At 37.0% G+C, this 24,188-nt stretch overlaps 1 protein-coding gene, 1 long non-coding RNA gene and 1 pseudogene across 3 annotated transcripts; all 3 read left to right on the plus strand.

Annotated features, from left to right (window-relative positions):
- The first annotated feature begins 741 nt into the window (after positions 1–741).
- On the plus strand, positions 742–11,666 carry LOC115973163. Its single transcript, XR_004087635.1, has 2 exons — positions 742–824; positions 11,586–11,666. It is a non-coding gene; the product is annotated as an uncharacterized LOC115973163 (long non-coding RNA).
- Positions 11,667–11,902: 236 nt separating this feature from the next.
- On the plus strand, positions 11,903–17,169 carry LOC115973160 (annotated as a pseudogene). The gene is made up of 2 exons (XR_004087634.1): positions 11,903–13,914; positions 16,535–17,169. The product of XR_004087634.1 is annotated as a disease resistance protein SUMM2-like (transcript).
- Positions 17,170–19,647: 2,478 nt separating this feature from the next.
- LOC115973161 lies at positions 19,648–23,608 on the plus strand. Its single transcript, XM_031093406.1, has 2 exons — positions 19,648–19,919; positions 23,003–23,608. The coding sequence occupies exons 1-2, from the start codon at positions 19,769–19,771 to the stop codon at positions 23,296–23,298; spliced, it is 447 nt and encodes a 148-aa protein (XP_030949266.1). The 5' UTR covers positions 19,648–19,768; the 3' UTR covers positions 23,299–23,608.
- Positions 23,609–24,188: the final 580 nt, after the last annotated feature.

Consider the following 24,188-nt stretch of genomic DNA (forward strand, 5'->3'; position numbering starts at 1 on the left):
GCCTTATCTAGAAGGGTAGTATGGATAACTTCCCCAAGATATTCTGGATTTCCTTACTAATTCGTCCCTATTCCAGTTTTGCCCCTTTATTCTGGTGGGATTATGGATCTGCCGAGGACTAAACTGTCCTCGGCTGCTTCCCAAAAATTGTTTTGTGCTCTGCGTTGTAGAGCTTGGGCCACAACTCTCCTCGGATTGGGCCTTCGGACGCTCTAAGGATAAATGGGCTTGGTCCACGAATTGTTGGGCCCCACAAAAATTATCTCAAAATTTAAGGATGCAAATTGCAACTTAATTATTTTAAAAAACATTCAATCATCTCATTCTCTCTCGTACCCTCAATTCACCCATGTCTATATTTTGATATACAAAAGATTTTGCTTTGTTATAATGGGATAGGGATATGAAATAGGATTAAACAAATTGATTTATGCTCTTTCAAAGACAAATGTTCACAAATCTTTTTAAATTTCAATTACATCATTGATTTTGAAATATAATTCAACAGTTTGTAAATTGAAAGGAAAGATCAATGTAAAGATTTTCCAACCAATTGACTTCGAAAGTTATGCAATGAGACTTGACTTGGTCGTACAATATTAGTATATGACCAATCCCTGCTTTTGTTTGTTTATAAAAGTAAAAGTTCACTTTGCATGACCCCGTCCCCGCATGCTATCCCTATCTGCACAATATAATATCCAAAAGCTTCTGTACCCTTTTGAGTTTTCAACTTTACTGCTAATCTTCCATTCATTCTTGCCAGAGAAATAGAAGTTTACAGTTCATTCTTCATCGTCTCTACTCTGAACCATCCAATTCAAGTGAGTACCAGCTTCTCAAGCTTGATTACAATAAATTATCTGGATGCCTTTATGTTTGGTTTCTTTCTTTTGCTCTATTGATTGGAGTAATTAATTCTCTCGTGTTGGGTATCTTTTTTTCTTCTTCTTCTTCTAGTTCTTGGTGGAAAACAACCCATAAGCTTGTTTTGTGCTAGGTTGGTTTTTTTTTTTTTTTTTTTCTAAAGCACTAATATTTGGTTACCCTTTAACCACAAAGATGAAGAGAAATTTATGTCCAGGGCTTTTAGTGCCTCAAGAAATAAGCAATCACACCAAAATTTCTCTTGCATGCATGAACGTTGTTTCCAGGGGTGGAGCCACATAATGGCTTGGGGGGGCCGTGGCCCCTGCAAAAAATAAAAAAAATTTCCCATTAGACTATGAAGAAAAAATAATTAGGCCCCCCCAACCTTAGACAGTCGGCCCCCCCTACCAATTTCTCACCCATTTTCCCAGGCCTCAATCAAAAATTAGGAACATCCTCAAATTAAAAAATAAAATAAATAAATTATCTGTTCTACTTTCAAGCAAAAAAAAAAAAAAAAGCCCAAAAAAAAAATTGAACTAAAATCTGGAAAAAAAAAAAAAAAAATTTACAGAGAAGCCCACGGCAAGCTAAGCCCACAGTGAGCTCAGTAGCTCGCTCACGGCAAGCCCACGCATTCTCAACCAAAAAAAAAAAAATTACAGAGAAACAAAAAATCCAACCATCACGTCACTGGCAGAGAAATCAAATCTGTAAGGTTGAATTTAATCAACCATGTGTTGGTTTTATTCCATGACAAATTTGCTTGTAATATAGCACTTAGAAACCTTGTATTTAGGTGGGAATCATGTAAGGGTAGTGTGTGAGAGAGTGTGAAAAAATGCTCAAGACAGTGCAGTGAAGCAGAGACTCGCGACTAGGACTCGCAGGTGGCTCGCGGCTTGCAAGCCGCCAAAAGTTGCTCACGTGCAGAGCATGCAGGGGAGCTGAACAGTCACGCCACCTGGAGCACTACACGACAAAAATCCAGACTGGCCATTAAGTTAGCTCGCGACTTGAACTCGCGACTCAGTCAAGTCGCGAGGTCAAGTTGCCAGCCAGCCCTGTTTTTGGAAAAATTGACTCTTCATATTCCATTCTCACACCAGTATAAATACCCCTCATTCCCACAAGATATGTGTGGCCATTCAGAAAGAAAAACCCTAAGAGAGGTTTCTTCAAAACACCCACCCATTTAGAGAGAGCTACTCATTCTTAGAGAGAAATCTTTGTAGTCTCTTCTCATTCCCTCTCTCATTGTCATACCTATTGAGAGGAGATTTCTATCCAAACACTACCCACACCCATTTAGAGTGTTGAGTGTTTTAGGAGTTTTGGGAAGCATTGGAAGATGCCAAGGATGGCAGATGCTATGGTCTAGTAGCGGAATCCGGTAAGCTAGAAAAGAAAAAGGTTCGGGGCAACCTCGTTGGAGCAAGAAGCTTGGAGGGCTTAGGTACATTAGGTAGATTAGGCTTGGAGGGTCTATTGCTGTTCATGTATCCCAACTACATTTTCTAGTGGATTATTGACCGCTTGGAGGGCGGCGGAGAGGTTTTACGCCGAGGGCTTCGGTTTCCTCTTCGATAACACATCGTGTGTTGTCCTTGTGTTTGCATCTCTCTTCCCTTTATCTTTACCTTTTATTTTCTGCTGTGGATGTGATTTATAATTGGCTTAGATTGATTTCCAATTCTGTTTATAACTTATGTTCAATTTCCGCACACTTGTTGTTTGTCATAAAGCTTGAATTGGTTATTTTGTATTTGGGGGTCTAAACGTTCAAGGGTGTTTTATGCACGTTTTTGAACTTTCATTTGGTATCAGAGCGGGTACACTTGTTGTGGTTTAAATACCTAAGTGTGATCCTTGACCCCTTGTGTTTATTTGCCATGGATTGTGCTTTGTATGCCTCTTTGCATGATTTGGTTGGTGATGAATGTAACATGCCACATGTTTGTGAAAATGCCTCTATGAGTGTTAATCCTCATAAGTGTGATGACATGTTATTTGAATCCATAGGTGTTGTTGACAAACTCTTGAAGAAAAATGCTAAGAAATTTCAAAAGAATTTGAGCAAGTTATTTTGTGAAAAGGATGATTTGATTGCTAAGCTCAATGAATCCAATAAATTGGTTGAGAAATATAAAAAACTTGCTGAAATTTCTCTTGAAAAGCTGAAAGAGTTTGAATGTTTGAATATGGACTTGGATGCTAAACTTGTTTTGTCTAATAAACTTGTTGATGATCTTAAATGTGAAAATGAATCCCTTAAGATGCATGCCAAGTGTTTGATTGCTGAACCCATTGATAAAATGGATAATAATATTTGTTGCAATCATGTTGTGGTACCCGATTTTGTGCCTAGTGTGTGTTCTACCTTAAAAGACAAATCGGTGTACATTCCTCCACATAAAAGAAATCAAAAGGTGGAGAGAAAGACTGTTAAGTCAAAACCTTCGTTTAGGTCTCAACCTAAGGCTTTGGATGGATCTAAGTTTGTCCCAACTTGCCACCATTGTGGTGTGATTGGTCATATAAGACCTCAATGTCATAAGTTGAAGAGGGAACAAAACCATGTTGCTAGATCCATTCCCAAAAAGCCTAGTGGACCTAAACACATTGTTTGTCATCATTGTGGTGTCTTTGGTCATCTAAGACCTCATTGCTCTAAGTTTCAAGCTCTTAAAAGAATTAAAAGAAAAGAGAAACTTGAGCTTTTTGGAAGTTGTGCTAAAAAAAGTAAACTGGATTTGAGTGAAAATAGCATGTTGTTAAAGAAAATGTTTAATGCTCTTAACTCCTTGACTATGTGCATCTCCGATTCTCATTCTTCCAACCCTCGTCTCGCTTCTCTTGAGACACTCATTCCAAAAAATCGTTCCGTTTGGATGAGGAAGGGTTCCTATGGTTGAGCCTTTGCTCTTTTGGTCCTTGATTTAATTCTTTCGATCTTTATAGGACCCTTCATGCATTAAATGTCATAACTTCATGCATTTTATGCATCTTGCATCTATTTATATGCATTGTTTTGTTTTTTATCTTACTTTTATATTTCAGTTTTGTGTGAGTAAAAAATCCAAAACCACATAAAAAGTGAAAAATTCAAAAAGTTTGATCGTATATGTTTGAGCACATATCACATGTGAGTTTGGCCTTGTACCTTTGTACAAATGGCTTTGTGCATTTACGAGCTTAGCTTGTTATTTTTGCACTTATATCTTTGTGGGAAAAATCTTGACATCTTTGTGTGATTGTTGTAAATCGATCTTCAAGCTTATCATGAACGATTTGTCAATAGTCATGTTGGTTTTGATACATGCGTAGACTCGTGCTTATATCTATTCCCACTCTTTTATTTTTATTGTTTAAAGAGCTCAATAAATGTAAATCTCAAAATGAAAAGAGATAATGAGCTGCAAAAGCCGTCGCACATACTAGTATTCGACTAGGAAAAAAGGAAAGCGACTTATATGAAAATGTATGATGCCCAAAAAGTCAAAGGCTTGTTCATCAATTTGAAATATCAAAAATTTCAGGCATCAATCTCAAAAATGAGATGTATTGCTCAAAATGAGTTGTATTGCTCAAAATGAGTTGTATTGATTCAAAATGATCAAATGTTATGAATTGTAAAGAAGCCAAATGAAAAGCTTCATCATATGTAATCATTTTCTTGTGGGAGGTCATATATGTTCATTTCTATAATTGAGATAGACCACTTGATTTAGCACTAGTTGTGTATGACTTGATTGAATTGATCATTGAAGCTTCACTCTAGACTAAGGACTATTCCACATTTGATACACACACACAATACACATGCCTAATGTTCAATGAATGTCTTATTCATTTGTTAGATTGTACTTGTCTAAATGTGATGTGTGTGTGCTCAATCTTATATGGATTAATCTAAAAATATTTTTGATCATTTTATATGTTTTTGGAAGTGATTTTTATCATTTTTTGTGTTTATGTTTAGTGCTTACTGTGTTTTTCAATGTTTAAACATGTTCTGGTTTGAAAAACAAGTGTCAGATTTTTTGGCCACTCATTTTGGCTACTTGCGTGAGCTGCCAGTTTTGGCTACTCGGTTTGGCGGCTTGCAAGCCGCGAGTCTAAGCCGCAAGTTCATACAGAGAGGTTTCGCGGCTCACTCGCGACTCGCCAGTCGCGAGTCGCCCAGAATCAGCTTTTTAAAGAGCTTTTTCGTGGGAAACTTGTTTTAAACTTCTCCCATCCTCTCTAAAACCCCTCTTTCAATATTTTTACATCAAAACCCAACCAATTTGAATGGTTTTTCAATCCATTAACATCTCTAAGGTAATTATAAACTCTTTTCATTGATTTTGATCCTTAGATTATGTTTTGGAGAGTTTTGTGCTCTTGGTTGGGATTTTCATCATAGGGGTTGGGAAAACTTATTTTTTGTCTATTTTCTTCATGGGATTGGTTTCTTTTGTTGATATGCATTGGATGTTGGCCCCTTGTGGCAAAAAGAACATGTATTAAGGGTAGATTTCATGATGTTCATGCATTGTTTCACATTGTTGTTCATAGTGTGCATGCTAGGTGTTTGATAAAATGCCTCTTAGACATTTTCTCGCTTGTTTGGACTCCGATGAGTACCAAACTTTGGGGTTTCTCATGTTTCCTCATTAGGAACATGTTTGGTTCATTGGTTGTGTATTCTACACACCTTGCCCCACATGTGCATTTTTCATGCATTGGTCATGCATTGCACTTAGTCACCTCTTGCACACACCTTTGCTACCCTTGTCATGCATTGGTCTATACCTTGCTTCTTCCTCCTAGTATGTCATGTCTGTCTTATGCTTTGTAGCATTTTACTTTGTCATGGGTTTGAGTTTCATTTTCTCATTCATCTTGCACCCCTCATGCATCATTAGCATTGTTCATACCTTCTTCTCTTGCCCTCTTTTCTCATTGACCCTTTGTCTATTCCTAACAAAAAGGGGGAGAGTATACTCTAGAGAGTATTCCGGAGTGTTTTGTCATTTCTATATGACTCTTGTTATGACTCTTGTGCACATCCTTAGGGGGAGAAATTCTATTTCTCGTGCACATTTGTAGGGAGAGAGATTTTCCATAGTAGAGATGCATATACCAAGGGGGAGAAGACATTGTGTTAACTAGAAAACTTTGTTATGTTTGTTTTCTTGTTGGCTTTATGGGGCTTTGAATTATGCTTTGTTGTTCTCATTGCATCATGTTTGTGCTTTGGACATGCATACTTCCTTATGCTATTGTGCTTCATATGCATGTTCGGATGATTAATTGCTTTGCTATGTGTTCATTGTAGTCATTTCTATATGACTGTTTTGGTGTTTGATCAAGTTGCGCATATGTTTTACATCATGTTTACTTGCTCGCAATTTGCTTGTTACATTATACTTGTCCTTTTATTACTTGCTTTACCTTGAGGGTCTAATGTGTTTTGTGCAAGTGTTTCAGGTTACAAGTATATATGTTCCAAGTGCATCACAGCTTCTCATCACTTTGAAGGAGAGAAATTTTATGCACTTTTAGTTTATATTGTTTAAGTTTTTATTCAATATAATGTGTTTGTACCCATGTGCTTTTGTAAGCTTTTAGGGTTAATGTTTTATGCATAGTTTGTAGGCTATATGGTTTGTACCTTGCTTAGTGCAGCCTTTATGCTATGTTGAAATCAGTACTTTAATCTAAATGTTCTGCATTTTGGTTTATGTACTGTCACTCTTGTGCCCTTGTAGGATTGTTCCTAGATGCATATACCTTGTGTACTATGCATTGGTTGAGTGTTGAACATACAAGTGACTTGCCTTGTGCTTGTTAACTTGTATGTCCTTGTGTTCATTCCAAGTGTGAATGAGCACTGTGATCACTACCTTGTGGTGTTCACTTGGTTGATCAAGCCATGGTTTGTTTCTTAACTCCATCTTTGCTTGATCACATATTGCCTGTTTCATAAGCATTTTATGATTTTCTGCTTACAATGATCATGGTGTATTGTTGTGTTTCAGGAGATTCATGTTTATATGATTCAAGAGCTGCACAGCTTCTAGATTTAGGTGTGAGTGAGTTTTGCCATTGTTCCCAAACTCACGTTTAAGTCTAGAGTCTGTTTTAGGGTGTTTTGTCATAGAATAGCCAAAGGAGGAGATTGTAAGGTTGAATTTAATTAACCATGTGTTGGCTTTATTCCATGATAAATTTGCTTGTAATATAGCACTTAGAAACCTTGTATTTAGGTAGGAATCATGTAAGGGTAGTGTGTGAGAGAGTGTGAAGAAATGCTCAAGACAGTGCAGTGAAGCAGAGACTCACGACTAGGACTCGCGGGTGGCTCACGGCTTGCAAGCCGCCAAAAGTTGCTCACGTGCAGAGCATGCAGGGGAGCTGAACAGTCACGCCACCTGAAGCACTACACGACAAAAATCCAGACTGGCCATTAAGTTAGCTCGCGACTTGAACTCGCGACTCAGTCAAGTCGCGAGGTCAAGTCGCTAGCCAGCCTTGTTTTTGGAAAAACTGACTCTTCGTATTCCATTCTCACACCAGTATAAATACCCCTCATTCCCACAAGATATGTGTGGCCATTCAGAAAGAAAAACCCTAAAAGAGGTTTCTTCAAAACACCCACCCATTTAGAGAGAGCTACTCATTCTTAAAGAGAAATCTTTGTAGTCTCTTCTCATTCCCTCTCTTATTGTCATACCTATTGAGAGGAGATTTCTATCCAAACACTACCCACACCCATTTAGAGTGTTGAGTGTTTTTGGAGTTTTGGGAAGCATTGGAAGATGCCAAGGATGGCGAATGCTATGGTCTAGTAGCGGAATCCGGTAAGCTAGAAAAGAAAAAGGTTCGGCGCAACCTCGTTGGAGCAAAAAGCTTGGAGGGCTTAGGTACATCGGGTAGATTAGGTTTGGAAGGTCTATTGCTGTTCATGTATCCCAACTACATTTTCTAGTGGATTATTGACCGCTTGGAGGGCGGCGGAGAGGTTTTACGCCGAGGGCTTCGGTTTCCTCTTCGATAACACATCGTGTGTTGTCCTTGTGTTTGCATCTCTCTTCCCTTTATCTTTGCCTTTTATTTTCTGCTGTGGATGTGATTTATAATTGGCTTAGATTGATTTCCAATTCTGTTTATAGCTTATGTTCAATTTCCGCACACTTATTGTTTGTCATAAAGCTTGAATTGGTTATTTTGTATTTGGGGGTCTAAACGTTCAAGGGTGTTTTATACACGTTTTTGAACTTTCAAAATCGGTGGCAGAGAAAGCATACCCCAATGCCCAATACTGCCTATACAGAGCAAATCAGCCAGAGCAAATCAAACTCAACAACAAACCAAACACAGAGAACATAGAGAGACAGAGGTTTTTATCTTAAAAAAAAAAAATCCCCAATACACAAATAAAAACCAAACCCCAGCAAACCCACGGTCACGTCGCCGCAACGCCACAGCTCGCTCGTCGTCGCCGTTGTCGCTCGCCCCTCATCGCAGATCGAAGATCGCAGATTGCAAATCCCTCTGCCTCTGCTTCGGTGCTCCCTCCGGCCCTCCTTCAAGGTATTTCTCTCTTTTTCTCTCTCACTGTCACTAAAATGAAAAATGAAACGAAATTTTTGTAGATCGTAGACGCCAGACGGTAGATCGGTCATCACTCATCGGAGATCTGTCGTTGACTCGTTGCTTCCTCCGCTCCGGCTTCGGCAGTCTGGCCCTCCCTCAAGGTTTTTCTCTCTGACTCTCTCTCAGTCTCTCTCTCTCTCTCTCTCTCTCTCTCTCTCATTGAATGACCGAATGGAAAAATGGAAATGAAATCTCTCTGAGTCTCTTTATTCTTTAACTTTAATAGCATCTCACTCTTTAATTGGTTGATTTTTACTTTTTTTCTGTTTGTCTTTATAAATTTGTCTTATCCGGTTATTCCTTTTTGTTGGTCAATGGTCAATGTGTTGGTTTTTAGTGTAAACCAACATTATTAAATAATAATTAATATTTATTTAAAAGCTAATAATTAAATTATTAGCTATCATTTATTGCAATTTTTTAGGAATTGTTTAATTGCTTATTGCTATATTTTAGGAATTGTAACAAAGGATATGTGTTTCACTCTTTTAAGGCTATTTCTTAGGAATTGTTTAATCATTTATTGCTGTAGTTGACTTCAACTTTATCTCTTTAGTATTTTATAGCCCGTATGTTTCCGCAGTTTATAACTTTTGTGCGTTACAAACGGGAATGAAACTCTCATTCCAAAATAACGCATAATTTACTGTACAATTGGAAACAAATCGGCAAACCAGAGTTTTATTAATTGTTACGTATGTACGCGTATTTTACGTGTAACATACGCGTAATTACCAACTAGGATTAAAACATTATAATTAATGACAAATAAATTAAAGCAATATAGTTTATTGTTACGCTAAACAACAATAATTAAAGCTATATAATTAAATTAACCAATACATTATAAAAGACAAATTAATTAAATTATTTTTGTTTTTGTTTAAGGGGTTATTATTAATTAAAGTTGTATTAAAAATGGGTTGACTGTTTAAATTATATGGGAGATTTACTAAGGCTTAGTCCATGGAGCGGAGGCTTGGGCCGACAAAAAATTTTTGGCCCGTTTTTGTAGCCCATTGTGAATCCTGTGCGGAGGATATAAAAGCTGTTTTTTTTTGTGATTAGGGTTTTGTCTTCTTGTTGTTTTTGAGAAAGAAAAACACTGTAACTGCACACTGTAATTTTCTTTTATAATAGTGAAATCCTTGCAACTCTGTGGACGTAGGCAAATTGCCGAACCACGTAACTACTGTCTTGTGCATGTGATTGTTTTTCTTTTGGCGTTTTCTTTTCTCTATTTTTTTGTTTCTCACAGGTTTGGAATTTCGGTTGAATTCCCAACATGTTCAAGTATATGATGATATATGAAAGTTGATAATTTTGTATCCAATAGACTTAAGAATTATATTTAGTATATTTCTGTTATAACCCGACCCCCCCCAAGTATTCATTCCTGGCTACGCCCCTAGTTGTTTCTGTTTTTGACCATATATGTTCACATCTTTAGTTTTGCTTCTTTGCATTGTTAACTTCTTTAGTTTACCCATTCCAGATAGTATTTAAAGCAGAATATATATTGTTAAATGTTGTTGCGATTGAGCTCCAAGAAAAATGAAATCTTGGCTTAAAATATAACAGTAAAGGTATGTTTGGATATCGCTTATTTTGTTGAAAATTGAAAACTGAAAACACTATAACAAAATAATTTTTAAATGTGTGAATAGTGCTATGAGATCCATTTTTAATAAAAGTTTTGGTGCAAAAAAAGGTTTGTAGGTCCCGTAAACAGTGCATGAGACCCACTAGAAAAGACAAAAGCGTTGTTCTCAAAAAAAAAAAAAAAGGGTGAAACACTGGATGCCAGACATGGACTTGTATAAAAACGTACACTAAGATGTTGGAATAATTTTAATGTATACCTGTCCCGTACTCTAACATTTACCTGTTTTCAATTCAGTTATTTAATTTTCATTTCAGTCAATTAACTTCCATTCATTTTTAATGCAGTCCTTCTGTTCAATCAGCCCCATTATCCACCAAAACAATATCGTTTTTGAATGTTAAAAATAATAAATTGAAAAAAATTAAAGGACTAAAATGTAAAAGTATTGAATTGAAAATATGTTAAAATTATATGGTGTAATTTGTAATTTTAGCCCTTTTTCTATAAAACAATATTAATACTACAACATGAAAGTATTGTAAATTCTCATAACTAAAGATCCTTGAAAGGAGAAATTGGCCTATTAGTGTAAAGTATGTTTCTTCCCATCAGTACATTGTAGTTTTGTTCACTCCTTCTCTTAGACACCAATTAATTCTGAAAATTTCCATCTCACAATCTTGTTCCATTCTAATTCATGCTAAGGAAGACCAGAATCTGTTCTGCTCGCTTTGGATTGCATGTGTGATTTTTTTTCTACATTCAAGTACTTTTAAGATATCTACGTTAGACCAATATTTGTTATATGCTGATGCTAGGTCCTCTGTAAATTCTGTTTGAGTAATCTTAGACAGCTTTATCTGTCTTAGAATGTTGCCAAGTTGTCACTGCATCTCCATTGTTATATGCCCTGTGGTCAACTTATCTATGCAGGCTGTTAATTACATCAAGTTAAGATAGCTCTTTACGCATCAGTTGTTGAACTGAGTATCTGAAGCCACATTGCCAGCAATCATTCACTATTCTTTTCAGCAATTCCTTAAAAAGAGATGATGATATTTTGAATCATGAAAGAATATGACTGTATTAATTAATTTATTTTCATTAAAAATTAAGATAGGCTAAAAATTTATTTTAAATCATGAAAGAATAGTACCATCTTCTTCTTTATACCTTTATATCCTTTTTAGTATGACTATTTTTGGAGCCGTAATGATATCTTAGCCATAAAGAATTGGTCCTTAATATCAAATTTTGTTTTACTTCATCTTCCCTCTTAATAGGCATGTTGTCAACCTAGCAAAAAAGTTCTCCTATTCTTTTGCTTAATATGTTGATCCCTCTGTGTGTGTGTGTGGAACATCTCACATGGAAACAATGTGTTGTTGTGTACAAAACTTTCTTTTATATTGATTTCATTCCCAAGTCAAATGTGAAAGACTAAATTTTGCCTCTTTGGTATTAGGTATGGCAAAATTGGGAAAAATAATTGACATGGGGGAACAGCTATGCTATTGCAATAGCCTTGATGAAAAGATGCAAAAACTAAAAAGAAAATTGGAAGATCTGAGCTGCAGGGAAGCTGACATAAATAAAGAACTAGAATATGCAGAATCACTATATTTAAAGAAACGAAGGCAGCAAGTTGAAAATTGGCTGAAGAATGTAGAGAGAATAAACAGGCAAGTGCATAGCCTGGAGCAAACACTGGAAGAAAGGAGATTGCTTGGGCGTGTACAGTTGTGGAAACGAGTGGAAGAGCTGACTGGAGAAGTGACACAACTTGTGGATCAAGGAAGATTTCCTGGAGGGCTCACATTTGAAGCACATGAGACCAAGGGAGATGCATTGTTGACAACAAAATTGGTGGGTCAAACATTTCAAACAAATATGGATAAGATTTGGACATGCCTAATGCAGGATGAGGTCTTAATCATTGGCATTTATGGAATGGGGGGAGTGGGGAAAACAACCTTGGTGACTCATATCCATAACAAACTTATAGAAAATCCAAACACTTTCGATCATGTTTTTTGGGTCACAGTATCACAAGATTTTAGCATTCATAAATTGCAGAATGATATTGCAAAAATACTGCATCTAGACCTTTCAAACGTGGATGATGAAAAGAAACGGGCGGCAAAATTGGCCCAGGCTTTGATGAGAAGACAACAATCTGTACTCATTTTAGATGATGTATGGAATCATTTTGTTTTAGAGAAGGTGGGAATTCCTGTCAGAGTCAATGGGTGCAAATTGATTTTAACCACGAGATCATTAGATGTGTGTCGAAGGATGGGTTGCCAAGTTAAAATCAAAGTGGAGCCCCTTTCAAAGGAAGAAGCTTGGAGCTTATTTTTGGAGAAAGTGGGGAACGAAATTTCACTTTCTCCTGAAGTAAAAGATATTGCAAGGTCTATTGCAAAAGAATGTGCAGGTCTGCCACTTGCCATAACTGTACTGGCTGGAAGCATGAGAGGAGTGGATGACATCTGTGAATGGAGGAATGCATTGGAGATTTTGAAAGAATCAAAACTGGGACAAGATGACATGGAAACTGAGGTTTTTCAAGTACTGAGATTTAGCTATTGGAGCTTGAATGATTCAAAAGTGCAACATTGTTTTCTATACTGCTCACTATATCCTGAAGATTGTAAAATTAAAAGAGAGGAGTTGATAGAAAGGTTTATTGATGAAGGTTTCGTTGACAGAATGAAGAGTAGGCAGGTAGAGTTTGACAGGGGTCACACTATTCTGAATAAACTTGAAAATTCTTGCTTATTGGAGGGCATTATAGACAATTTCCCAAATGAGAAAAAGTGCGTCAAGATGCGTGATTTGGTTAGGGACATGGCACTTCAAATTGTGATTGTAAGTCCTCGATTCATGGTAGAAGCTGGCGTTGGGTTGGAGGATATACCAGATGAAGAAAAATGGACAAAGGATCTTGAGAAGGTTTCTTTGATGCACAACAAAATATCTGATATTCCTTCTAGTTTATCACCAAGGTGTCCTAAACTTTCAACATTGATGCTTCAACATAATAGTCTAAGAAGAATACCAGATTCTTTTTTTGTGCATATGCATGGTCTTGAGGTTCTTGATCTATCCTATAATGGCATCGAATATTTGCCAAATTCACTCTCCCACTTGGAGAATCTTACATCATTGTTGCTTAGAGAATGTGATAAAATAGAACATGTCCCTTCGTTAGCAAAGCTTTCTGCTTTGAGGAGGTTGGATCTTTGGCACACAGGAATTAGTGAAGTACCTAATGGTATGGAAATGTTGGTCAATCTCAGATACTTGGATCTCTATGCACCCAATCTAAAGATGTTGCCTGTTGGGACTTTCACTAAACTCTCTCATCTCCAATATTTTGTTGTTTACCGGTCATCTGAAACATTGAAAGTGAATGGAGAGGAGGTAGCACACTTGAAAAGATTGGAAACTTTTAGCGGACAATTCAGTGAACTCCAAAACTTTAATGCATATGTCAAATCCCTAAAAGTGGGAGGACCTAGCAATTACCTACTTCAAATGGGATTAGATGATCCAGATGTCACACCAATTGAATGCGACACCTTTGACAAACGTGTAATCTTAAAAAGGTGCATTTTAATTACAAGTAGAGGTGGAGGAGAATATTCCCTTTTGCTCCCAGAAGATATTGAGTTCCTATATATTCAAGAGTGCAATGATTTAAGAAGTTTATGTGGTATTTCATCATTGAAAAATGCCAATAACTTGAAGGCCTGTGTAATTAAGAAGTGCAATAGAGTAGAACATGTGTTGTCTCATTATTCATCCCCCTCTTCCATTCTCACTCTCCAAAGCCTTGAGACACTGCAGCTTGCATTTTTGCAAAACTTAAGTGACTTTATTAGATGTTGTTAGAGATATATATTAGACCTATTAGCCCAATGTAATAGGCCCAAGCCCACTCCTGCTTGTACTAGTAGTCTAGGGTTTAGTCGCCTATATATACTCATGTTAGGGTTCATTGTAACACAGGTTATTATACTACACTCTTATACATAATAAAGATGTAGCCCTTAAGGGATTCCTCCGTGGATATAAGCTGTCAAGGCTGAACCACGTAACCCTCGTGTTCTCGATGTTCCTATTCTATGCTTCCTCTTCCGCATCCACTCTAGCATACACAACATGGTATAACACATCACGTTGCTAATATTAATAATTATATTTAACATGGTATCAGAGCCAAACTTCGTTCTTGGCATCAAACAAACATCTCTACACAACAAAGAAGATTCTCACGTGCACACCACCATCAGAAGTCACACATGCTTGTCTGCTGGATCTAGACTCCATGGCATCTCGCAGCTACCATGGCTCACTGCTGTGTCCAGATTCTCAAGCCCAAGCAATCCGTGCCTCTCCCTATAAGATCTATGCACATCAAGCCTTCGCCTGATGAAACCAATAAGACATATGTGCTCCATGGCATATCGCGACCAAAACCCAGAAACCTGACCTCCAACGGCAGCCGCACGAGCTCCCACGCGCCGACAACGGCTCTTGGAACACTCACACGCGCCACCTTAGATTCCTGACTTCCAGATCGTGTTCTTGGTACACGCGCCGCCATGACGGCCTCCTCGTCCACCGATCTACAGAACCTGAGATTCCGACCCTCATCCGACATTACATGCACCTCCACGCGCCTCCCTAGTTTCTGGCGTCTCCTCCACACGCCGGTGAACATTGCACGCTCCTGCCAGGCACCGGAAAACTATTGCTGATGTCATCTGACGTCACCGGATGACGTCGTCACTCCACGTCAGCAGCCATGCAAGCACCTCCACATCAGCCCTAGTCCACGTCAGCAACATGTCATCAGCCACGTCAGCAGTGTCGTCTCGTCAGCACCACGTCACCTAGCTGACCGTTGACCATGGTGGCTGCGAGATGCCGTGGAGTCTAGATCCAGCAGACAAGCATGTGTGACTTCTGATGATGGTGTGCACGTGAGAATCTTCTTTGTTGTGTAGAGATGTTTATTTGATGCCAAGAACGAAGTTTGGCTCTGATACCATGTTAAATATAATTATTAATATTAGCAACGTGATGTGTTATACCATGTTGTGTATGTTAGAGTGGATGCAGAAGAGGAAGTATAAAATAGGAACACCGAGAACACGAGAGTTACGTGGTTCAGCCTTGACAACTTATATCCACGGAGGAATCCCTTAAGGGATACATCTTTATTATGTATAAGAGTGTAGTATAATAACTTGTGTTACAATGAACCCTAACATGAGTATATATAGGCGACTAAACCCTAGACTACTAGTACAAGCAGGAGTGGGCTTGGGCCTATTACATTGGGCTAATAGGCCCAAGTACATCAGTGCCTTTACAAGCAGGAGTGGGTTTGGGCCTATTACATTGGCTAATAGGCCCAAGTACACGTCATCTAGCCATGTTCTTTGTACACGCGCCGCCATGACGGCCTCCTTGTCCACCGATCTACAGAACCTGAGATTCCGGCCCTCATCCGACATTACACGCGCCTCCTTAGTTTCTGGCGTCTCCTCCACGCGCCGGTGAACATCGCACGCTCCTGCCAGGCACCGGAAAACTACTGCTGATGTCATCTAACGTCACCGGATGACATCATCACTCCACGTCAGCAGCCATGCAAGCACCTCCACATCAGCCCTAGTCCACGTCAGCGACACGTCATCAGCCACGTCAGCAGTGTCGTCTCGTCAACACCACGTCACCTAGCTGACCGTTGACCCGGACCGACCCGACCCGGACCACCCAGATCTGACCCGTGAGCATTTTGACTGTTGACTTTGACCCTGGACCAGTTGACTTTAACTTTTTGCGTTGACCTTTGACCAAAAGTCAAAATTTCCAAAAGGGCCTATCTTACTCAGTTTTTCGCGTAGATTCCAATTTTGGACTCTGTTTCTTCATTTGAAACTCCAAAATTGGTCAATTGGCACATTCTTCATTGTGGTTTCTTCAAAGGCATTCTTCAAGGCATCTCCAAGTGATCTTCTAATGCTTATCCAACCTCAAGCCTTCATCGAGCTTCCGCCTTGAGTTTGAGGGAGGGTGTTAGAGATATATATTAGACATATTAGCCCAATGTAATAGGCCCAAGTCCACTCCTGTTTGTACTAGTAGTCTAGGGTTTAGTCGCCTATATATACTCATGTTAGGGTTCATTGTAACACAGGTTATTATACTACACTCTTATACATAATAAAGATGTAGCCCTTAAGGGATTCCTCCGTGGATATAAGCTGTCAAGGCTGAACCACGTAACCCTCGTGTTCTCGGTGTTCCTATTCTATGCTTCCTCTTCCGCATCCACTCTAACATACACAACATGATATAACACGTCACGTTACTAATATTAATAATTATATTTAACAGATGTGACAGAGCTTTATCACAATCTCCACCATCAGGCACCTTAGCCTGTCTCAAAGAATTTAGAATATATAACTATCCAAATATAAAGAAGTTATTCATGCCTAGGTTGTTGATGTGCCTCCAAAACTTGGAAGAGATTCACGTAGAAGATTGTCGCCAAATTGAAGAAATAGTGGCAGCAGCATCTGATGATAATGAAGTAGAAGAAAATAAGGACAAAGGCCTTGGCACTACCATATTCACTCTCCCCAAATTAAGGTGTTTGCAATTGTGGGATCTACCACAATTGAAGAGCATCTGCAATGATAATGCAGTACTAGTTTTTGATTCCCTCCCAAGAAATAATAGTACGCTATTGCCGGAAGCTTAAGCGGATCCCTCTCTCACTGCCCCTGCTTGATGGTCAACCATCCCCACATCCCTCTCTTCAAATAATAAAAGCATTTCCAGAACAATGGTGGGAATCACTGGAGTGGGACCATCCCAATGCCAAGAATTTACTTCAACCCTTTTGTCAATTCACACGATATGTGTAACATCCCCATGTTGATAATTTCTTTCTTTCCGTCACACTTTTATTTGTAATTTAAGAAAAATTTCCCCTTAAGAATTTTAGACCAACTTGGACATGTGTTCAAATTGTTTACTTTGCATTGAGAGTTTCTAATTATAGCCCCTTCAGGTTACTAATCTTGCTCTTTGAATTTTCCAAATGTCTTTGTTGATATATCTTTTACCACTGAATCTTAACATAAAGCATATCATTCTTTATTGGGCTTTTTTTTTCATTTGTTTTTGTGTGTGTGTTCTTTTATAAGCTTCTGCCCCCCACAAATGGTGAGGTGTTGATTGAGAGAAATTCATCTTGGTGTACAGTTTATAGGTGAATATTGGTAAAATAATATAGTGTTTATACCAAAAGCATTTGTATGATTCTGCTTTATGCTCAATTTTGTTTTCGAATCATTCCAAAATGTCCTTCACCTTTGTGTAAACTTCAATGAACAGTGTGAGATGTTGTTAGGAACTGGGTATGGCTCTTTTCACTCTATGGTTAGTTCAATTTATTTAAACACAGTCATCAATATCCCACTTTTGTCTAGTTTCTCTTCCTCAAGCTCACATTGATATAGCACAGCAAGTGTCTGGAGAAATCACAAATAGAAAGAGAATCAGAGTAATGAAGAATAAAGAGCCGAGAGAAATTATATTATTACAGAGAAGAGAACTGAAACAATGACTACACAAAACAACGTGAGAAGCCTGGCCCTATATATAGAGGTGTGAGTCTCTCCTCTCTAATTTACACATTTAGAAGATTAACAAATTCATTTTTTATACTAACTAAACTGCTTAACAATAACTTAACAAATTCAACAACTCCAGGTTTACTTGGGCTAACCAATTACTGACTAGGACTGGAGGTATCACACGTATCTGTTTCTTTTCATCTTATTCTTATTTTTACTTTGTTTCTTGTAAGCTAATCACTTTTATTTATTTAATGCCCCTTTTAGACCAGCTATTTTACTTCTTTATAAGTATTAATTAAAATGCTTATCGTCGAGAATAGGGTCAAGGATGGCTGCACTTATGACATGATTCCATTGGCATGGTGTTATAGTGGTGCAAGAAGCATGTGGAAGAGACAGTCAGCAAGGACGAACTCAACTAGCTACTACAATTTACAAAGCTGATTTTGTTAAAGTTGATCAGGCAGTTCTCTATGATATCATCAAGGCTGCAAGTTGTCCCAAAGGCAAGGACTTGTTATACCAAGTATGCCAGAGAGCTGCAAACATAATTAAAGGTAAACAACTAGAGGATATACACAAAACATTTGTCATCAAGAATAATTTTACTCCTAAAGAGTAAAGCAAAAACAGCAAGGTGAATGCTTGGTCCTTTGAGTGATGTTTTAGTATTCCTTTTCCTATTTATGGTTAATTTTAAAAGTTAGGATTTGATACCCGGATTATGTGGATTGGATTAGATAAGTGTGTGTTATGGGAACGTGTGCTAAGTCATATTGATCTTTCCAAAATAATAGACGATGACGATGACGAAAATTTAGAGGTGTTTGGATTTTATATCCTGAAATATTAGAATTTGAATTTCACCCCTAAAATTTATATTCGGTTTGCAAAAGTAGCTTCTCTGTTCATATTTTCCATTAAGTGTCACATAAACATGTCACGTGTGTTTAGTTCATCCAATAAAATGATGTCACATAATTGATTATGCCAAGACATTTTTATTTTAATTGTTTGAAGTTTTGTTAAGCTCCTAAAATGATGTGGCATTGTTCTATTGGACTAACTAAACATGTGTGACACTCTTATGTGACATTTAATGAAATATATAAATAGAAGGATCGCTGATGCAAATGGAGTATAACTTCATGATATAAAATCTAAAATCTAAAAAGAAAGTAAAATCCAAAGATCTCCAAAGTTTAAGGGTGAAGTTTACACTTTAACCCCAAAAATAAAACATTTTAAACATGTTTAGAAGCAAAATTTTTTCCTAAATGTACTCATTACTTAAAGGAAAATGCTAAAGTTACAATTTTTTTTTACAAACTACTGATGTGGTAAATAGTTATTGAAGAAAAAAAAAAAAAGTGATATCAACGATAGGCCTAAATAAAAATCAGTAAGAATTTACCTAAAATGTTTTTTCGATATATAACACTCATGTCGATAAAATGATTTGAACCCTTTATATTATATTATAATATTTTTTTTTCTATTTATTTATTATTTATTGGAAAAAATTCTGAGTATTTCAACCCCTTTTTTTTATCCAATACTAAATCAATGATCTATGTATAAATTAAGAAAAATAATGTTATTGACAATTATTTATTTGTTCAGACGTAAATATTTATAAAATTGTTGTAAAAATGTTTTTGTTTGTATCATTACTATTACCTAAAGTACTAAATAGCCTCTATAAAAAGTCCTTAAAATGCTCCCTCGCCAATTGTAAGTATCCAATTGAAAAAAAAAAAAAAAAAAAAAAAAAAAAAAAAAAAAAAAAAGCCTTTATCCTTCCAAGTACCAACTACCAAGGAATTTAAAGAATTAAAAATAAAAATGAAAAAGAAAAAGAAAATAAAAAAGAAGACAAGTAGACAATATATTATTACATTGATATGATACGATAGGAAATGCTCACAAAACCCATTACACAAAGTACACACCACCGTGTTTGAATCGGAACGAAAACAAAATGGCTGACGCCGTTAGAATTGACAGAATCCGTATGCTGAAAGAGCAAGCGACCAATCCTGATCGACGGGACAAGATCAACCGGATCCTAACGGACCTAGGCAAGTTCGCCGTTGATTCCGCCGTCAACGACTCTCTCAAAGCCGTTAACGGTTGGTCCCTTCTCTCTCTGTCTCTCTCATTACGTTTATATGTGATTGTTTTTTAATTTTTAATTTTATTTTTTATATAAGGTTTGAATTTGATTTGTTCAGTTCAGTGCTCCCATCGTTTAGGCTTTGTTTGTACTTTGTACCTAGAAGTTGCTCATAAAACATCATAAATGATACAATTTCAGCCATATCAAAATCTAAGTGTGTGTTTTGCTAAGTCCCATATCGGAGAACGTATTTGGTATCAAAAGATAGAATGCGTGTGCAAATATGACCACCCACTAACACTCTTGAGAGTAGCAGTGGAATGCTGATACGGTTATTTTTGCATGCATGTCTCTTAAGTATTGATGATTTTATTAAGTATTAATGATTTTAATACGGCTGACATAGTATCATTTAATACTGAATACTTTTTTCCCACATCGGGTGTTTACAAGGTCAAATTAGTACACAATGAATCCCAATTGTAACTTGACTGGTCATTTTAGGGTATACCCCAAATGTGCCTAGCCATACCTATCATCACAATGTATTCTTCTTAAAAAAGCTATAATATGTATGAAATGTTTTTTTGAATATGCCTGGGTCATGTTTCCTGCCACAAACCAGCAGCAGGTGGAGCAATGAACTTCCCCTTCCCTGAAGTACTCAATGGGGAGGATAAAACCCATCCTATTTGGATCAGGCCGGAGTGGGAACTCTTGGGGAGAAATTAAACTTCGATCCCTAGTTGGATTTACTAGTTTAGATTTGTTGACTTTGGTGCTTTATTAGAAAGTGTGATTTGTTCTAAAATTGTTATGATTCTACTTTTTAATAAGTGTCACCTTTTTTTTGGGGGGCGCTTTAAGCCTTAGAAAGCTAGAGGAGCCTGATACTGGAAGAATATACAGTTCAAATTAGATTCACCGACGTAAAATTGAGTAAATTTTGTCATTTATTTATTTAACTTGTTTAGTGGTTGGGTTAGTCTTATAATGATACTATGCATTTCTTTCACTATGCAATTTTTTGGTAATTATATTGTTACAACAAGTGGGAGAAGACAGATTTGAACCCCGGTTCTTCTTAAAAGGGAGACTAGGTTATGCCACTGAGCTACAAGGCTATTGGCTATTCACTGTGCAATTTTTTTACCTCCTAGTAATTGTTTAAATTTGACACTAGTTTTGTTGTGTTCCATTGCTTTTTTGATTCTTTATTGAAAATTTTCAAACTCTCTAACAATGATCACCAATAAGACAATTTAAGATATAGAGATTTCCTTAAGCAAGCCATCAAAGGAAATCACCCATTTCGCCAAACTGCAATAGCCCTAGCTAATTAAATATGTGTCAGTGATGATATTCTGTAGCTCTATTATGTTTGATGTGGTGCATTTGGAGGGAGCTTAATAATCGCAAATTTGAAGATGTGGAGAGTTTGGGTAATTAGCTTTTGGCCTTGTTTATGGGCTCTTTGTTTGATTGGTCTTGGGCTTGGGACTCACATCTGTGCTGGTGATGATCCATTGCTAGAAAGTAGCTACATCCAAGGATGAGAGAGACTGAGATAGAAATGGAAAGGGAGAGGTGGTGGTGAAAGGGGTTGAGTAAAATAAAATGTGAGAAATAGGCGAACTTATAAGGAGGGAAATCGGAGGCATATATGTGTTCGTATGAACCTGTTCTAAAATCATATTCATTTACAGAAAAATTAATGAATGGAACAGAGAAAGAATAGAGAGTCCGATAGGGGTGTAGTTGAAAAAGTGGGCTACAATATAGGGAAAAAAAAAGTAGGATTTTTAGCTGCAATTTTGCTAAGAATTTACTCCGCTTGATGTGAATCCTTTGCCCCATAAACTTCTTTAGAGATGCATAAGCCTAATGATTTGCTATGAATTTCTGTAAAGTGCAAATTCCCAAGATGTTGGTATATCCCTGGCAATCTTTGATGGTTTCTCATTGAATATCTGCTTCTTTGCTGAAACTAGTTTTAAAATGCCAGTCTTATGCAGTATTAATTCTTTAGTCATAGTCATCATCTCAGGAAATCCTGGGTTCCTTATGACATTAGTTTTGAAAAATTATAAGATTCTGAAGCTCCTCTCGGACACTGCACATAGCATCGTTGAGAGATGCCCAATATTTGTTAAACCTAAAAATGGGACATGCTGCAGTATTTCAAGCTTAGAACATAGCCTATCCCATACCCATACTGGTGACCTTCAAAACAATGAGAAGATTGCTACTTCTACATTAAAGGACAAGGTCTGGCTATGCTACAACCAACAATAGGAAGATGACATGTGCAATGCACATGACTCGCTTAAGATGATTGTATACAATCACTTAAATGTGGTTTAGTAAGTCATGTGCATTGCATATGACGAGGACATATGACATCTTCCTATCATTAGTTGTAGCCAAACTTTGTCCTACATTAAATGCGGTTTTTTTTTACATGAAGCTGTTATTTTCTGTGTATATTTGATGATATTGCTTTCTTTTCAGTTGCATTATTAAGAAGTTATTGACTATCCAAATGATAATGCTTGTTAGTGATTCCAAGGTGTCCATGTGTTAACCTGTTATTTGACCAAGCGAAAGGTTTATGTCGTGAAACCTGATCAGCTGGAATAAATTTTATTGAGCTGTGTAGATTTCATACCTTTATGGCCTAATGGGTTATGGTTATGGGTAGATTTCACGCTGAGTAGATTTCACTTTTTTCTTAGCATGGGTTATGGGTTCAACTTTAGAAAGTACACAGTGCAAGATCACATCTTTCGATTAGACAACAGGTTGTCAACTTGGATATGCTAATGGTCCAAATCAAGTTGAACTTTACAATTATCATTTTGGATCTTTTGTTCTTGTAGAGCTATGACTCCATCTTGGGTTATGTTTGGTTTAATGTCTCAGAGTTGTTTTATTGAATTTGTAACTATCTATGCTGTCATTTGTAAATAGATCTTCTCTGTCATCTTCATTAACTGCATCTTTAGCTTTGAAGTTAATAAGGATGTATATTGTCATACACCATTATTTCTGTTTCCCAACCTTTAAAATCTCTCTTCTCACACTTGAGTATTGCAGGTAGGAAGCAGGTGCATCAGATTGTGCAGGAAGGGTTCAAGCATCAACCTCCTTCACCCTCTTTAAATGATGAGAAGAAGTCTGAAGATCTTAAATTAGTAATGGAGGAGCTGCAAGCTGTGATGGAGGAAACGCAAGAAGACATGCATAAAGCAAAGCAAGGAAATACGATAGCCAAATCTGTCAGTACATCAGAGAATCCAGAGCCTCAGAAGAAGACACCAAACGAAGGCAACAAGGAATTGCATCTTCCAAAAATGGATAAGAAAAGAGTTTTTATTCGTTCTCGGCTTTAAAATGGGATGAGTTTAACGACCTTGATGCCTGAAATATCGCAAATCATATTGTCGACATGTAATGGTAGTAGACTTAGAATAACATGTTGAGGATTTGTATATGCATTCTGCTCTACCTTATGCCTGAAATATTGCAAATTGTACTGTCAAAATGTAATGTAATAGAATCAGAATAATATGTTGAGGATCTGTATATGCATTCTGCTCTACCTTATGCCTGAAATATCACTAATTGTACTGTCAACATGTAATTGTAATAGAATCAGAATAATATGTTGAGGATTTGTATTTATGCATTCTGCTCTATCAAGTGCTTGTTCAGTATAAGTTTGAATTATTGATAACCTTGTGAATTAAAAATTCTAAAGACACTTTTGCATGCACTTTACTACAAATAGTACACGTCTAAGTGGAGATTGGTAGTGGGGGTCTTCATGTGTAAATGATGTAATCTGATCATACATTAATAAATGTGGAAGTTGTGTCAAAGTATGTGCAAAAGTACGTATCCAACCAGGGACGAACCCAAGTGGGGCCCAAGTATCCAACCAAGGACAGGCCTGAGTCACCCCTAGATCCAATTTTTTTTTTTTTTTTTTTAGTTATTATATATATATATATATATATATATTTTTTTTTGTAATTGGGCTGCCTTCCAAAATCTTAGGCCCCTCTTCTCTTCAATAAGCCTAATTAGCCTCACCCAAATAGTAACTATCCAATCCCAAAACTTAACAAAATCAATAAAAACATTCACAATGGTGATTGTATTTTAACCAAAAAAAAAAAAAAAAACTATTTTACCACCAAAGAACCAAAAAATTATATGTCATTGGAAAAGTTAAAACTTTTTTTTTTGCAACTATAGTAAACTGCTATAAATACCAGTT

The sequence above is a fragment of the Quercus lobata genome, unplaced genomic scaffold (assembly GCF_001633185.2).
Source record: "Quercus lobata isolate SW786 unplaced genomic scaffold, ValleyOak3.0 Primary Assembly Scq3eQI_2023, whole genome shotgun sequence".
Classification (NCBI taxonomy): domain Eukaryota; kingdom Viridiplantae; phylum Streptophyta; class Magnoliopsida; order Fagales; family Fagaceae; genus Quercus; species Quercus lobata.